Source organism: Solenopsis invicta, chromosome 5 (assembly GCF_016802725.1).
Source record: "Solenopsis invicta isolate M01_SB chromosome 5, UNIL_Sinv_3.0, whole genome shotgun sequence".
In the NCBI taxonomy this organism is placed as follows: domain Eukaryota; kingdom Metazoa; phylum Arthropoda; class Insecta; order Hymenoptera; family Formicidae; genus Solenopsis; species Solenopsis invicta.
The window spans coordinates 14716888-14732236 of NC_052668.1; the positions used below are offsets into that span (position 1 = coordinate 14716888).

At 35.7% G+C, this 15349-nt stretch overlaps 1 protein-coding gene across 4 annotated transcripts in view; it reads right to left on the reverse strand.

Annotated features, from left to right (window-relative positions):
- LOC105202334 (sestrin-3) overlaps positions 1-15349 on the reverse strand; it is a 192487-nt gene that overhangs the window by 115339 nt on the left and 61799 nt on the right. For all 4 annotated transcript variants that reach the window (XM_011170797.3, XM_011170794.3, XM_011170795.3 and 1 more), the window contains exon 6: positions 6754-6783. In XM_011170797.3, the coding sequence (XP_011169099.2) occupies positions 6754-6783 (30 nt within the window). The remainder of the gene's footprint in view (positions 1-6753; positions 6784-15349) is intronic.

Sequence of the window (15349 nt, forward strand, 5' to 3'; positions counted from 1 at the left end):
AGTGACGCACATTGCACGTCACGGCAAATTATCGTTTCAGGTATGTGCAGTGACGCGCGATACACGTCATTGTAGCCGAGGGTATACTTTACCTTTAGCTCTTGCTCTTCATGTACTCGAGAGGTTAACGCCCGCCCGGGAAGCTTTATATTAAATTATCGCATTAACCTATTTGCATTTGCAGCCATAACATCTTGTCTGAGAGATAAAGAGAAACTATCTACTTTACACAAAAATAGTTTCTCCAATTCTTTCAGACTTATCGACGTTTTTACGAACGGAAACGTAAGGGGATTTCAATCGCGTGCAAGAGAACTTGATATCAGTAATGTAATTATTATTTTAGTCATCAAAAAATTCGACACTTGATATTTAATGAGATATGTAAACGCGTGCGAACGGTAGTTTATGTAAATTCGCATCTGCAACTCATCAAATATTTTATTTAACAGTTTCTAGTTCCGCGTAAATATTTACATTTGTTATATAAGAGAATAAATTTAAATCTTCAAAGAGGTGTGAAGGCAAGAAATCAGGTTCATAGATTACCGTAACTCATTATCAAGTCCTTGAAGCGCCAATTAGCGAATCTAAGCGTAATCATATCTGTTATGGCCGCTGTTCGAGATAAAACGCTGCTTTAAGTTCACGCTTCAGAGTGTATCGCGAGAAATTAATGATTCTCTTCTACTCAACGCTGCTGCTGCTGCTGCTGCTCCTCATCGGCATCGCTCCTCTCGCGCTCAAGGGGAATTCGCCAACTTAATATTCGAAGAGTCAGAAAGCGAGATTTGAGAAAGAATCGCAGGGACTGTGTAACATGTTATCGCGTAGTAATTACTGAAGCACCAATTACCAAAACCAAGCGTAATCGAATCTGCTGCGGCTGTCATTACAGATAAACGTTTCTCTGATTATTCACGCTTCAGCATATCACGTGAAATCAACGGTTCTACTCAACGCTTCGTTTCGCCGACTAGATTCAGCATGAGGCCTCGTCGAAACAAACGATTTAATGCGATATCGAACGCGACATTTCGCGAGATTCGCGTCCGCTCTGCGAAACATCAGCAGTTCGGCCGAACGCGTTTCATTACGCAAATGATTTTCCATTTATTAATAGCCGCGATTTGGCAACCACTGTTGTTTATCAAGCCCGACCATATACGTCACGTGTGTACGCGTGTAACACACGTATGCGAGTTACTAGAAAATTAACGTACGTACATATAGCGACGTTCAGGGACGCTAATCGCCGACGTAACGTGAGTCGAGAATCCCTGATGTGATATTATTCGCGTCGCGAAATATCGCATTACCGTAATATTAAATTTCGCGTAAAAGCTCTCACGAGAACTATGAAACAGCGCTCCAAAAACTTTTGTAATTATTACAATTTAAAATTATATGGGAATTAAAAGAGAAAATTATTGTTTCGTTGTACAGATTTTTTTAATGGCTATTCTTCGATTACTTTGTAATCTTCGATTTTGTAAAAAAAAAAAAACAATCAAAATAACGCATAGGATAAAAATTAAATGAAAAACAGAATTGAAAATCATTAAAGCGAAAAGATTTTTCAGTTTTAACTGCAAATCAAATCTATACGATCGATTTGTCTGGAAACAAAACTAAAAAAATTAAAAATTATCGTTCTTAGGAGAGATTGAAATTATTGTGTATGCACATGTGGTACGCGAGTTGTACGTTAGTTCGCGTCACACATGCACCACTGCAAAGTGTAAATGATGGTGTTGTAAATGGACGCCGAACATGAGCGTTCCTCGCACATGCTTGCGGTGGTGGGCGCAAAATTTGCACATAATATGCGAAAGCAAGTTTGGGAATTTCAAAGCAGACATCGCTGGCGGATGACAGATGCACGATGACGATTTCGCATTTCAATAATTACGAGAGGAAACTGTATTTTCCGTGTATTAATGATTATCCGTTACAAATAGCCGTCCGATAACATACATTTTATGTAAATCATCTTAAATGTAATTTACTTTTAATAGAAAAAAAAATTACACTAGCAATTATGTTCTTGTTTTCAAGTGAGCTATTCTTTTATTATTTTACCTTGAATTTAATTGTAACGATTCATGAAGTCCTTGAAGAAAAACGACAGTCATTAAATTAGTAAGTGTTGTAAATAACGTGGAAAAAAATGTATAAATTACTTAATACACTTAAAAGAAAAATTATAATATAAATAAAATAATGATTAAATGTAAATTCAAAGACAACCAGATATTCGATTTAATGAGAGCTATAAATAAATTATATCATTATCGAAGGTGATAGTAATGTCGCGATATTATGATACGATTATGGAAAATGATCCATCTAATTACGACTGCTCGTACGTCATCGTAAGGTCGTTAAAGAATAATGAGCATCAATTTTATCGGGTGTTACTTCAGCGAGGATGTTTTCTCCTGTCATAACCATCCCGGTTAATCGCGCAACTTCGAGTCCGTGTGCTCGGAATGGCGAACGTGTCTACTGAAGGAGTCGTTAACCCAATTGATCGATCCTGCGGGGCTCACCGCGCTGTACTTTCACCGAAAAACGCTTTTACTCTCTCGCGGCCTGAAATCCCCGGGCGAAAATTAAGCCCGCGACCTCGATACCGCCGTCGCGCGCGCGCGTCAACTTGAATATGCATGCGAATTCCATCCTGTTTACAACGAGTATCTGGCAAGCTTGACGGCAGCGACCGATCGTCACGAATGACACAGATATTTTCTCAACCTCTAAAAGGCACCTACGGCCAAGCGAGCGTGCCGTATATACCGCGAACCGGTATAATCCCTCCTCCCTCTTTCTTACCTCCCTCTTTCTTACAACGAGCAATTCCACCCCGAGTTCGAAAACAATCGTTGCGCAACACCGAGTAAAGTTATTACCGCGCGGACATTAAATCAACGTTGAAAGAGCGTAGTCGGCGAGGTGCGGTCTTCTAACTCGGTAAGGAATCGATTAAGAGGCCGATTCCGTGCTCGGAAGTACCAGAGCTCGAGCTCCTTAGTCATGTGCCGCGATCCGCGGCAGCTTGCGTTTGAAAACAAATCATTGCGTAACAAAGACTGAAATTATTCTCACTATTGACATCAGAGCGGCATAATGGCTTCCGAGCCTGGTAACCAGTTCGAACCGATCCCCCGGAGTTCGCGAGTTCGGAACCGGTCTCTCTCCCGTCACGTTACAATTCTGCTTCGCGCGAGCTCGCGAACGAAAACATATCGTTACGCAACCGCGAGCGTAAGATAATCACTCCCGCCGCGTAACATTGTTTACCTCCGATCGCGAAAAATCATTTAACTTCTTTTTTTTTTTAACATTTCGAAGCCAACATCTGCGTGATATATTTCCAATACTAATATGATAAGATTTAAATCAATAACACAAATAATGCATTAAGTGCAATGATAATGCTAAGTTTGTCGATGATTTATATACATAAATGTCGTACCAGCGCGTTGCGACTATCCGCACTAAAAGTGTTGACTTGTCGTTCGCGCCGTTAGAAATAACCGTTTGCACAAGAACATTAGAAGTACATTAGGAAACTACAGTTTATACGTACATGCAAAGCGTACGAGGTGTGCGCGTGGCCTGTTTCCCTCAAACTTCCATAATGACTTTGCTGTGCATAAAAGTGAATAACCGCGTCTAGCGATGCTCACTCGAGTATCGCGCTATTAGGATACGTGGAACTATTTATACAAGAGAGAGATAATGATAGAACGCGGCGTACCGTGCACAATCCGAACACTCCTTCGTTTAACAATTTGTCGACGAGTAATTGAAAAACAAGGGGAAAAAAACATAATTAATCTGTTACGTTAAAAAGCATTGTTGTTAAAATCACGCTAATTATAATCAGCGAAATATACGTGGCTTCAAATCAAAAATTTATATTTTACACGGTAAAATCCGGAAACTAATTTCTTCTTAGCGAGCACCGGTGGCTGCGATCTCTAGCGAATATCTTTGCAAAGTTATCATATTAATCTCGATTTCGAGGACAGCGTGTCATCACACCATCGGAGTTATTTAGATACGCGTGAAAATAGTCGATCGGACGATGAACGATCGACGACCTCATTGGTCGACGACACTTTGCACCTGCAAATGCAACAGTCACGTGCGCGGCGCAGCGCGGCAGACACCGACAGAATGTTCACCCCAGACACTAACTGAGCGCTAATGACACTCGATTTAATCACGCGCGCGTATATAGGTGTGTATGTACGTACGTGTACGAATGTATATTAATTTTACCTGGTACCAATCTAACATAGTCTGTCGACATAGAATGTCTAAATTATATCCGATACGTCGTTTGAGTAAATCGACGGTAAGTGGCGAAGATTGCCTTTGAACGCGAGTCTCTTTGTATTCAATGATGATTTTAAGCACTTAAACTGGATTATCGTTGTTACATTCGGCACTAATCAGAGACCTCGTTTAACTGTTGATTTCGTCAACGAATTACAATTACATAGCATTGATACTAATTTACTCCGTGAACACGAATTACATATGTGTTGCGGGAAGAACATTCGCGTTTTACTTACGCATTACTCCTGCCATTCATTCTCATGTAACAAAGGTGTACGGATCATTATTTCCCTTTTCCACAGAAACCGCCGGCAACACGCGACTGCGAAATGCAATCTAATAAAGCCGCTTTATCGCCGCGTAACGCACCGTGCTTGCTGTGCGGTGTAATACAAAAGTCGGTGTGCAACTATGCCGGAATACGGGCTACAATTTGAATGTTGCACGGCGTCATTTGCATGTCAGAGGAGAGTATAGTCGATTATGCTACCCGGTGCGGACGCGCGGTAGCAATACGATCGCACGAAGGTCGTAACCAGAGCACGCGGAATTACGCACACGTGATTCTCGTATTCGACTCGAACGTGAACGACGCCCCCCCCCCTCCCCTTCCTCCCCCTCGCCGCCGCCGATCCGCGTCCAAATATAAACCCACGTGCCAACATATGAAAATTGGGCCTCGTACATACATGTCGGAACGGATGAATAAACGCGTGCAATTTTCGTCAGCGAGAAGTTCGACGACCGCTAAAATTGGATAATAAGCAATGCCGCGGTAAAATTGAAGAGAATCGTTCTTCGAGTTGAATTACGCAACAACACTGACGATTACGTGGAGGAGTAGCGAGGAGTAGGTTTCCATTGTGGAGCTGAGAAAAAGTACAAAGAAGGGAGTTTTAATGAACGTGATTAATTTAAATTTTCACGTGGGATCTTGTTTTTCCGCCAATTCCTGGAGATTCGCGTAGTTACTTGTCGCAAGAGCAATAGCCATTATAAATAATATTAAAGTACATTCTGTAATGCGAGCTCGATTACGCTTTATTGAGTGTGCGTCAAAAAGAAAAAAAAAAAAAAAAAATTAAATTAGAGAGTTAAATATTAAATTAAGATGGATGTAAAAAAAATGTATCAACTAAAAAAGAGTAGATTCTTCTCGTCATTATCCCACGGTATTTAATTTATATATGTAACGATGCCTTAATAAATCGATATGGCATATATATGATAATTAGAACAGTTATTACGTGACGTTCCCCTCAAACGCCGTATACAATTCCTCGGAACAGGTGGCCTATCGCCCTACCGCCGATACGAGATGATTGACATTCCTCGGATATTCGCAACTGCGAACGTGACTTCGCGGTACATTCTTTCGCGAATCTCGTTTTACGTAAAAATTCAATATAAATGAAGGTTCGAGAAGATCCGAAGAATCCTCCCGAAGAAAAATGAATTTGAGGAAGGAAGAGTAACAATAGGTTGCCCGGTTTGATATTTTATCATTCCCAACGCGCAACGCGGATTGATTATTCTCGCATTGACACATCTACACTTCACCTACAATTTTTCAAATTTTTCAGAAGTGAAAACTGTTTTTCAACAAAAAAAATCTATAATAATCTATAGCGTAAATAATCTTTTGGAATATTTTCAAATGTAGCGTAATGTAACCTTTTTGAATTTCTGTGCATCACAACGTGATATTGATGAACATAATGAAAATAAGAATTTCAAGATACCTGTATAAAAAACTTCGATAAAAAAAAAGTAATGGAGCATCGCTCCGAACCCAATATTAACTGATCGATAAACGTGTTTCCATAATTATATGTGTTCGATAAGTTTTCTATAAGTCAAAGTATGCAAGCGTAACGCAAAAATTACAAAGATCGTAGTGGTGAGACTATCTAGTATCGTATTATGATTAATTCGAGGTGGTATTAACGATGCTGGACAAAAATAGACAGATGATAAGGTAGACGGCAGATAAGTCGAAGTCGTTAGAATTTTTTTGCACTCTCATCGCCTGTATCGCGTTGACTCGCCACTTTATGATAATGGTCCCGTAAGCATGTAATTTTCCGTGCGAAATTAACGTTATAATTTTTATGCATCTGCAAAATGTTCCTCTTCGTCTATATTTAAATCGCGTAGTCCGTACTTAACGCAGTGCGATTGTCACCTATCGCATAATTCATCCGTACGTAGAGATTTTTCTAAATATATCGGTTACGTGTATTAACGGCAATTATTGTACACAGACTTGAAATTTATACCAATACCGCGATCTCTCCGTTTCTTAACAGAATATAATAAATTTTTCCTCATTTTATGAGTATCTATCATATGTATCTTTCATGCAAACTCACGTGTTAATTGTGATAGCCGTGACGAACTCACCTTTTCGTCGAGATTGTTCAGATCCGGCAGCTGAAAAAGAAAATTACAAATTATATCTCAATAAAATTACAGATAAATTCATTATTTTTTTGTATTTGAATCAGTGTATTTGAAATTTGAATCGACATTAGCAAGTCGTTCATTAGAGGAGAGTTGCCAAGTGTGTACCACTTAAGTTACTTTTTATACTTCTCATTTAATAATACTGATTTATACGCAAATGAATGAAAAAAATGAATGGAAATCGAAGCTTGATGTTTCAGATACTTACAACTACAATGTTTATCATTCTACTAATAAAAATTAATTTATTATTAGCTGTATTATAATATGCTGTAAAAAGTGTGATTTAAATAATCAGTCGCCTAAGACTGGTATTCATAGCCGTATATAAATTTTCATTCTTTGATAGAAAGAAAAAAAAAAATAACTGTATAAATAAATGTACAATTAATTACGTTTTCAAGCAAACCTTACAAATTATTTACGACCAATCATAAGTTTCCCAAGTCACCTTTGAGAATATCAAATTTATAAATTAAAATAATTAAATATGCAAAGAATCATTAATATTTATTTCATTAATAAATTTTAATATTTAATAAATAAATATAAAAGTAATAAAAAGATAAGGACATAGTAAAAAACTTAATTTAAAAATTTATTTTTGTTATTAACATGTTTATATTATTTATCAGATTTGTTATTATCACTTATCAATCTTATGTTAATATCCTTTATTATGATAAAATTTGTAATGATACTATTTATGGAACTTGAGATATTTTATAAAAATACTCATTTAATTTTTTATAGTAATTGCAAAAATGTATGTACTGTAAATGAAAAATATTATACAATAAACCTTCTTTTATTAAAATATAAAAATTATAAAATTAAATAATTAAATTATTATTATATACATTAATTAAACATGAGTATCAGTTATATCAAATTTTTTTTAATGTTATCACTGAAGATATATAAAATAATTTTTTTTAGTGAAAAAAATTAGAAAAAACATGTTTTTTCATTGAAAAAATATAAATTTGGTTCTTTTTCTGATTAAGTACGGTAGCATGATGGCACAAGTCACGAATAAGTCATAAACAATATTCAATAGTTTTGAACGGGAATCGGGAGCTAACGTGTATAGCATAAGTAGTCTACTATCCAATTTCCAATTTTTTTTCAATACTTTTGAATCTTTTGAATAGTATATTTTAATATAAGCGAGTTTTTATATATAGTAATCGACTGATCAATCGCATTATATACAAACACAACTTTTAGAGCTTTAGAGTAACGCTGCATTTGCGCATAATGCAATTAATCAATCGATAAATTAAAAGATTTGCATCTCAGGCTGAAACGTGAAGGTTCAGAGCGCAAGCCCACAAAAGTTAGTTTATTCAAAGATATTCAAAATACTGGAAAAATATCTTAGGTTAAATGTATTTTGTAGTAAGAAGAACTCGCAAACAATAGTCAACGTATGATCATGTAAAAATATGTATAAAATGATCGTAAAATATAAAAAAATCTTGCTTATAAAATATAAGGTATTAATATTGAAGAGGTATAATTTAAAAGACCGGTGCGCATTTAACAACTCTTCCCTACTTTATATTCAACAAAACGTTAACCGCGATACGATAAAAAAAAAAAGAAATTACCCAACCGGTTCGCGAAGGACATTATTAAAAATCACAAATCCTGTTAAAACTAATTAGAGATTAAAGTATTAAATGTTTAATTAATGTAAAACCAAAAATTGAAATTCTTAATTAAATTCTAATTAGTGTAGAGCCAGATCGGATGTTGAGCCAGATCTCACTGCCGGATGCAACATTGTTGATCGATGCAGCATGTACTCAGCATAAATTAACAATTCAACGAAATTGATATAAATAACAAAACTGAGAGAAATATACGGCATGTACGCCACCTATCCAACTCGTTTTGAAATAATATCTCCGACTTTACCGACGACACAGCCAGTTACATCGATCCGCACTTTACAAGAGAAATGCCTTGCCGCCGAAGAGGCGCACGACAACGTCGGCAGATGCCGCCTAGCGTCGTAAAATTGTGAGATCCCTCGCAAATTGAAGGAAATTGATGCCAATTTGTATCAATCAGCCGTCGCGGCTGGTTACATTCTCGCGAGCTCTGCACACAACGTGTTGGGATTAATTTAATACTCGATGCGTCGGGTTGCTTGATTAACTTTCATGGTCGTCGTACGTGCTCCGAAAGTGAAAAGGATTCATATGCCCAGAGTCCTATATTACATTTTCCACGAAAATCGATTTATCCGATAATACAAATGCGAATTTTTCGCGAGAAACGAGAAAAATTAATATCGCTGATTTTACCGTACATCATTGAATGAGAGCTTTGAAAGAAATAAAACAAACAAATATTACATTGATACAAATAATCAAACTATTAACATGTAGAAAACTGCAAGCGATATCAGTGATCCTTGATTTAAGTAAGTTTCATTGCTTATTTAATAAAATATACACTTGTACATTTATTACGAAGTGAATTGCTGTAATTTCACATAATGTTTCTTTATTACTTTATTATATCCCACATTTCGATATAATAATATTTTCATAATTGTGTTTTGTAAATTTGTTTACTGCAAATGCTGTAAAATAATTATTTTAGAAATATATAAAACTTAAATACGGAACAAAAATTTTATACCCTTCCAGATCGGAAGCCAATATATCCGTTCTGACGGTTGCAGCGTCATCTTTTTCATAGATCGATGCAATAGCACAGTCAACAAAATTTCAAGTCTAAAATTGTAACAGTCGTTTAAAAACCCTGTGATCCTCAAGGGGTTAATGCAGTGTACTAATTATAAATCACTATAAAATACTCAACATGATAAAACATTTTTATAACATACATTGAAGGAAAAATTACTAAATTTTAATAAATATTCGAACAGTACCAATGAAATATTTATTGACTGTAAATAGATATTTATTTAGTACAAGGACCACTAATTTAAGTATTTTTTCTTGTAGATTAAAAATATTTATGCACCGTAACTAAATATTTTATTAGTATTATTCAAATAAATATTTATTAAAGTTTAGGAAATTTTTCTCTGAGTGTGAAAATTTTTTCGGTTTCATTCCATTTCGGAAGAGAAAAAGACGGAGATTACTATTAATTCTTCCTATATATAATCTAAAATAACTATGGTCCAAGATTTATATTAAAGTGCGGATACCGCGGAATGAATTGATCCGGCCGCTGGATCGGATTATCGGGAAGAGAGCCCCGGTTATCGATTAAAGTTTTCAGCGGTCCTTTTATGCTGTCTCCTCCCCTTCATCCGGACAATATCGAAACCGCTGACCGTCCTCGGTCAGCGGAATCCGTCGCCGCTCCAGTAAATGCGTAATCGCGCATAAATCAGAGCGCGGGGAAGGAGCGAGCGCGCCGCACGATGCATATTTATGCGCCCGCAGCACCGAGAAATTAAATTCACACATTTCATCGGCCCTATAAAGCATGCGCATATTTCGCACGACGGAACGCTGAGAATGCAAGTCGCGGGAGGCGGAATACGAAAGGGACACAGGTCCGGAAGAGATTCGTGCTTTTCTCGTGATCTCTTCCATTCCGTCCGCGCATACTAATTGAATTGCCTTCATTAAGACATCCCGCGAGCGTGGGCGTTGCGCGATGGATTCATTAACGATTCAACGCGATGGCGACGCAACATTTTTGTACAACCCATACATCTTCTTGTTAAGGCGCGGCGCCGCGGCAGAGCCGTATTTCTCGATTGTGGCGGGCGGAACGCAGCAAATGTCTTGGCTTATACTTATTCATAAGATTCAGATTATATACGAGATACGACATGCCGAATAATTTGGTCAAAATAAATATATTAAAGGAAGTTGATAAAAAGTTAACGTAATGTTTTCTCAAGCCCCCGTTATTTATTTAACGATTGTTCGCACAAAACATAATCGAGTGCCTTAATCTCGCTGAATTATCGCAATAACAAAAAGTTGAACTTTAGTCGAGCTCACATATTTTTCTTATGTGAAATTTTAATAATTTATATAATCATATAATTATATAAATTATTAAAATTTCATAATATAATATAATATAAATATACTATGTATAATTATATAATTATAAAATTATTATTTTTATAAAACCATAAATTTTGAAATATAATAATTTTGCATATTAAAAATATATAATACAAAGTAATGTATATTACCAAAAGCTTTGCCAAAATCTTTCTACGCTTTCGATTGATTGAGCGTTTGCCATTATCTGTTTACTTCGTTCTATTTGACATTCATATATATGCGTCTTCGTACATTCGCGTGCGCAAGACTGAAGACTGAAATAGTTTAATGAGCCACAAGTAGGTAATTGCGCGTGTCTCGCACGTGTTCGCGGATAGTAAATAGATTGATGGCTATGAGGAATATTTGTTAATGTTCATGACTTTATTCTGGAAAATAAGTAGAAATGGAGTGAGTTAAAATAAGACGAATAAATGGGACCGACCGAGAAACTTGACTGAAACAGATGAATGAAAAGATGCAATTTAATCTTTCTTAACCGACTAGTTTCTAATAAAACTCACTTATGTATGAACCACATTTAGAGACAAAAATTATTAAATTTTAATAAATATTTATTTGAATAATCGCAATGAAATGTTCACTTACGATACATAAATATTTATTCGATAAAAAAAATGGTAGTTAAATTAAATTAGTGGCTCTTGTACTAAATAAATATTTTTTGACATTTAATAAATATTTTATTGCAACAATATTCAAACAAATATTTATTAAAACTTTTTCTCTCGGTGCACAACAAAATAAAATAATTGTACTTGATAAAAGAATTTGTCAATAAAATTATCCTTCGGTATGTTATATCCGAATATTACAGCCAATTAAATACTTCAGAATAATTTTAAAAAATTAACAAGATGTACAAAATCAAATGTTATATTGATGTAACTAATTTAAACACAAATATATTCATACAGTTTCCGCGACAGCTCTTCGAGAATAATTTGCGAGTTTGCAACCGAATAATAGGAAACCTACGCAGAAATAATGGCTGTATCTTGTTTGCGTTTTATTAGAAACATAAACAAATAGCACGTTGTTGATTATGTGTTCTCTATGCGGTCTATGGTGTCCCATGCATAATCGTGCTTATACACACAGTTTACTCCCAAATCTCGTATGCGCACACAATTTGTTGTAACAGCATTGTCGCCGCTTGACGACGGCACTTTACTGCGCGTGTGCGATTTACACGACGAATAAACTTTGATTTACCGGCACTATCTCGACCGAACAAAATTTCTGCATCCGCAACGGGGAGAGAAAGAGGTGACATTGTTCGCCGCGCTGTATAGCACCGTAACGTTGAATAATCCATCGATTAAACCCCGCCTTTCCACGAGTGTGCCTGATAAAAATCACCATTTCGCAATCTAAAATTTTTCTCGGTATTCTTATGCATCCCGCGAATACTTCTATCCGCAGGCTTAAAAAATTTAACACCTAGTAGTCGCGTTATAGCGAAATATCTGCATCTTTATACTTCCATCGTCGTAAATGGCAACGAACAATCCCGAGGGATACGCTATAATGAAATATTTCATCTGCGGAATATTTTATGAGAGTTAATAATGCAAACGATAGTACTTTCTCGACGTCGCGAGTGAACCTTCGGAATAAGTCGGATATAGAATATACGTGTTAAATTATGTACATGTCGTTCGCCGGTAATTTTGTTGCATCGAATGAGGCAACGATGGACGAATATTGGAAGAATTAACGAAGTAGACTGGTAATGTCCAAAATATCAATTATTTACAGCACAATATTTTACCGTTACGTATTATTTAATCGTCTAATTAAATCAATTTGTCTCTTTATCATCATATTATTAATAATTATGTGACAAGTATATCCAGACGTACATATGCTGACTTAAAATCACGTTACGTTGGTCGCGAATACCTTTCCGCGAGTTTCTCTCTTATTCCGGCATTTTCAAATAGCATTGTCGATTAAATATACAAAATCTCAGCGAGCGGTTGCAGTCTTCCGTGAAATTGCACGAAGTGCAGTACCGTTGCAGGTTAAAGAGACTGGGCTGGCGGGAGAGTCTCTTTAGTATTACCAGCCTCGTTCGGAGTAGAACCTCTTTCGTTTCAGCAGTAGAATTCGCCGATACTCTCGCGCGAGCGAGCGAAAGAGAGAAGGAGCAAGCTACCCGCACACGTAAGCCGGTAGAAACTGGCTCTTCCTTTGAGGTTCTCGCTCGGTCTCGCTAAACGAAAAAATTTACCGCGGGCCTCTCTCGTCTTGTGGAAATTTATTTCAACTCGCCTCCCGCAAAGCTCTCATCCATCTTTCCGGTCCGTAAAGTAGAACTCGAGGTACGTTCCGAGGGTCACACCGACCGACGTAAACTCGCACGAGCACGCAAGACCACGCGTAACGAATTTACGGCCACTGACAAACGGAAGACGTTCGGTATAACGGTAGTGATGGTCCTCGAACCAATACCGGCAATAGCGTGCGCCAAAGATACATGGAAAACAGACGGATTTGCGAAGAGGACGACGGTTAAAAAATTTATATTCCTTAGCAGTACAGTAAAAGGAAGAGATATGTACCTATGTCGTGTGAATGCCAGATACTAATTCATTAATTGATATCTTATTTTTTAAAACTATATGACGCATATAATATTCAAAATTGAATAAAGTCAGCCAACAATTTTAAGGACGTATCGGACATATGATTTCTGCAAAATAAAAAAAAATGTGTTAATATTAACGCTTCAAATAAATTATATACGTATAAAAGTTGTGTGAATAAGGTTATACTTTTATTTAACAATGTATTTCTATAGTTTTTTTTACTCTATTTGTTATTATAAATTAAATTATTCTTTACAACATAAAGAAAAATTTCTCAAGTCTTTTGTGCAAGTACTTCAAGTATTAGAGATAATTTATACAAAGTTTTATTGTGACTGTTTAGTTATTTTGTAAATAAATAAATATTGTTTATTTTACAGAACTGATCTCTGCATCGCAATAAAACTTTTTTACATAAATCATGAGTATTTAAAGTACTTACTTAAATAAAAAAAATTCAGATTTCATTCATTATTTCATTATTAATTAAATATTCATTACAGCATGTCTAAATGACTTTTTTATCCAGGCAAAAAATCACCGCCAAATTTTTTCTACTACTTTCAAATACAATATAAAACAATTTGTAATTTTTTCATAACTTTTTTAATGTTCTGAGAAATGTCCTACACATCCTTAAATAAATTAGTATATGTATAAACTTGTTACGTAATATATAAAATAAAATTAATTATAATTTAAAATATTGTAGAAATATTAATTGTGAAATTACTGGCCATGACTTTCATTTTAAACAGAATATCATTTCGTACATAGGAAGAACAATTTTACTGCAAGATCTAAAAATTTAGCTAGATGCGGATCAAAAAATAATTTTATATTGGGCCTACATAATTATATATATATATATATATATATCAAAATAATTATGCAGAACGCTCAAGCATGATAATGTTGCTGCAAACAGTTTTGACATTTTAACAACCAAGTTAAACATCCAATACAATTTTTTAAATTAATTCAACATAATTATTTTCAGATTCGTTTGAAAATTGTTCTTCGAAAGTGTGTGAAGTATCGCGCGTATGGACCTTTATAAATTCAAGTAATAATTTGATATCTTCTGTAGCAACAGCAAAACGACGGTGTGCAAATTGCGCGAGACACGGAATATGATTTCGTCGATAGTATTACTTCAAAATAAAGCAGCACTCGCGCAAGAGAGAGAGAGAGAAAGAGAGAGAGAAAGAGAGAGTGCGCATAAGTCTGCGTAACGGTACGATGGTTTTATTGTCGACGCGTCAACGTTATATCTCTGAAAGAATATATTTCTCGCGTTTGAGACTGTTAAATCATAAGTATCTGATACTCGTGCAAAGTACGAGCATCATCATCACTATGTAATATAACGGTGTCGGCTCACGACGAATATTCGCGACGGAGACGATCAGATGTTCGATGAGCGATTACGTTACAGACGCAATTACTGTCGGCGCATTCTTTAACGACAGCTCATCAGACGTTTCTTTGGAGAAACGGCATCCTCCGTAAGTTCAAAGTCTCAACGACTTTGTCTCGCCGATAGCGTCACTACTGCTGCTATTGAGAAGTTTGTTGGTAATTTTCGAGACTTTGTTCCCTTAATGTAAATTCAATGAAGTATATTTTGATGAGATATAACACATAAAGACCGATGACAGACTGAATGAATAATATTTGATAAATAATTTTTCAGGATAAATCACTCTCATCTGCGCATATATAATATACGTGAATAAATTTGTAAAAATGTTTAATGCCTATTCTCCAACTCTTTATGCTTTTATCTTACTCTATATTATTTATATCACGTCGTTTAGCTAATCAAAGATATGTATCCCTCGGTATACATCGTATGAAAAA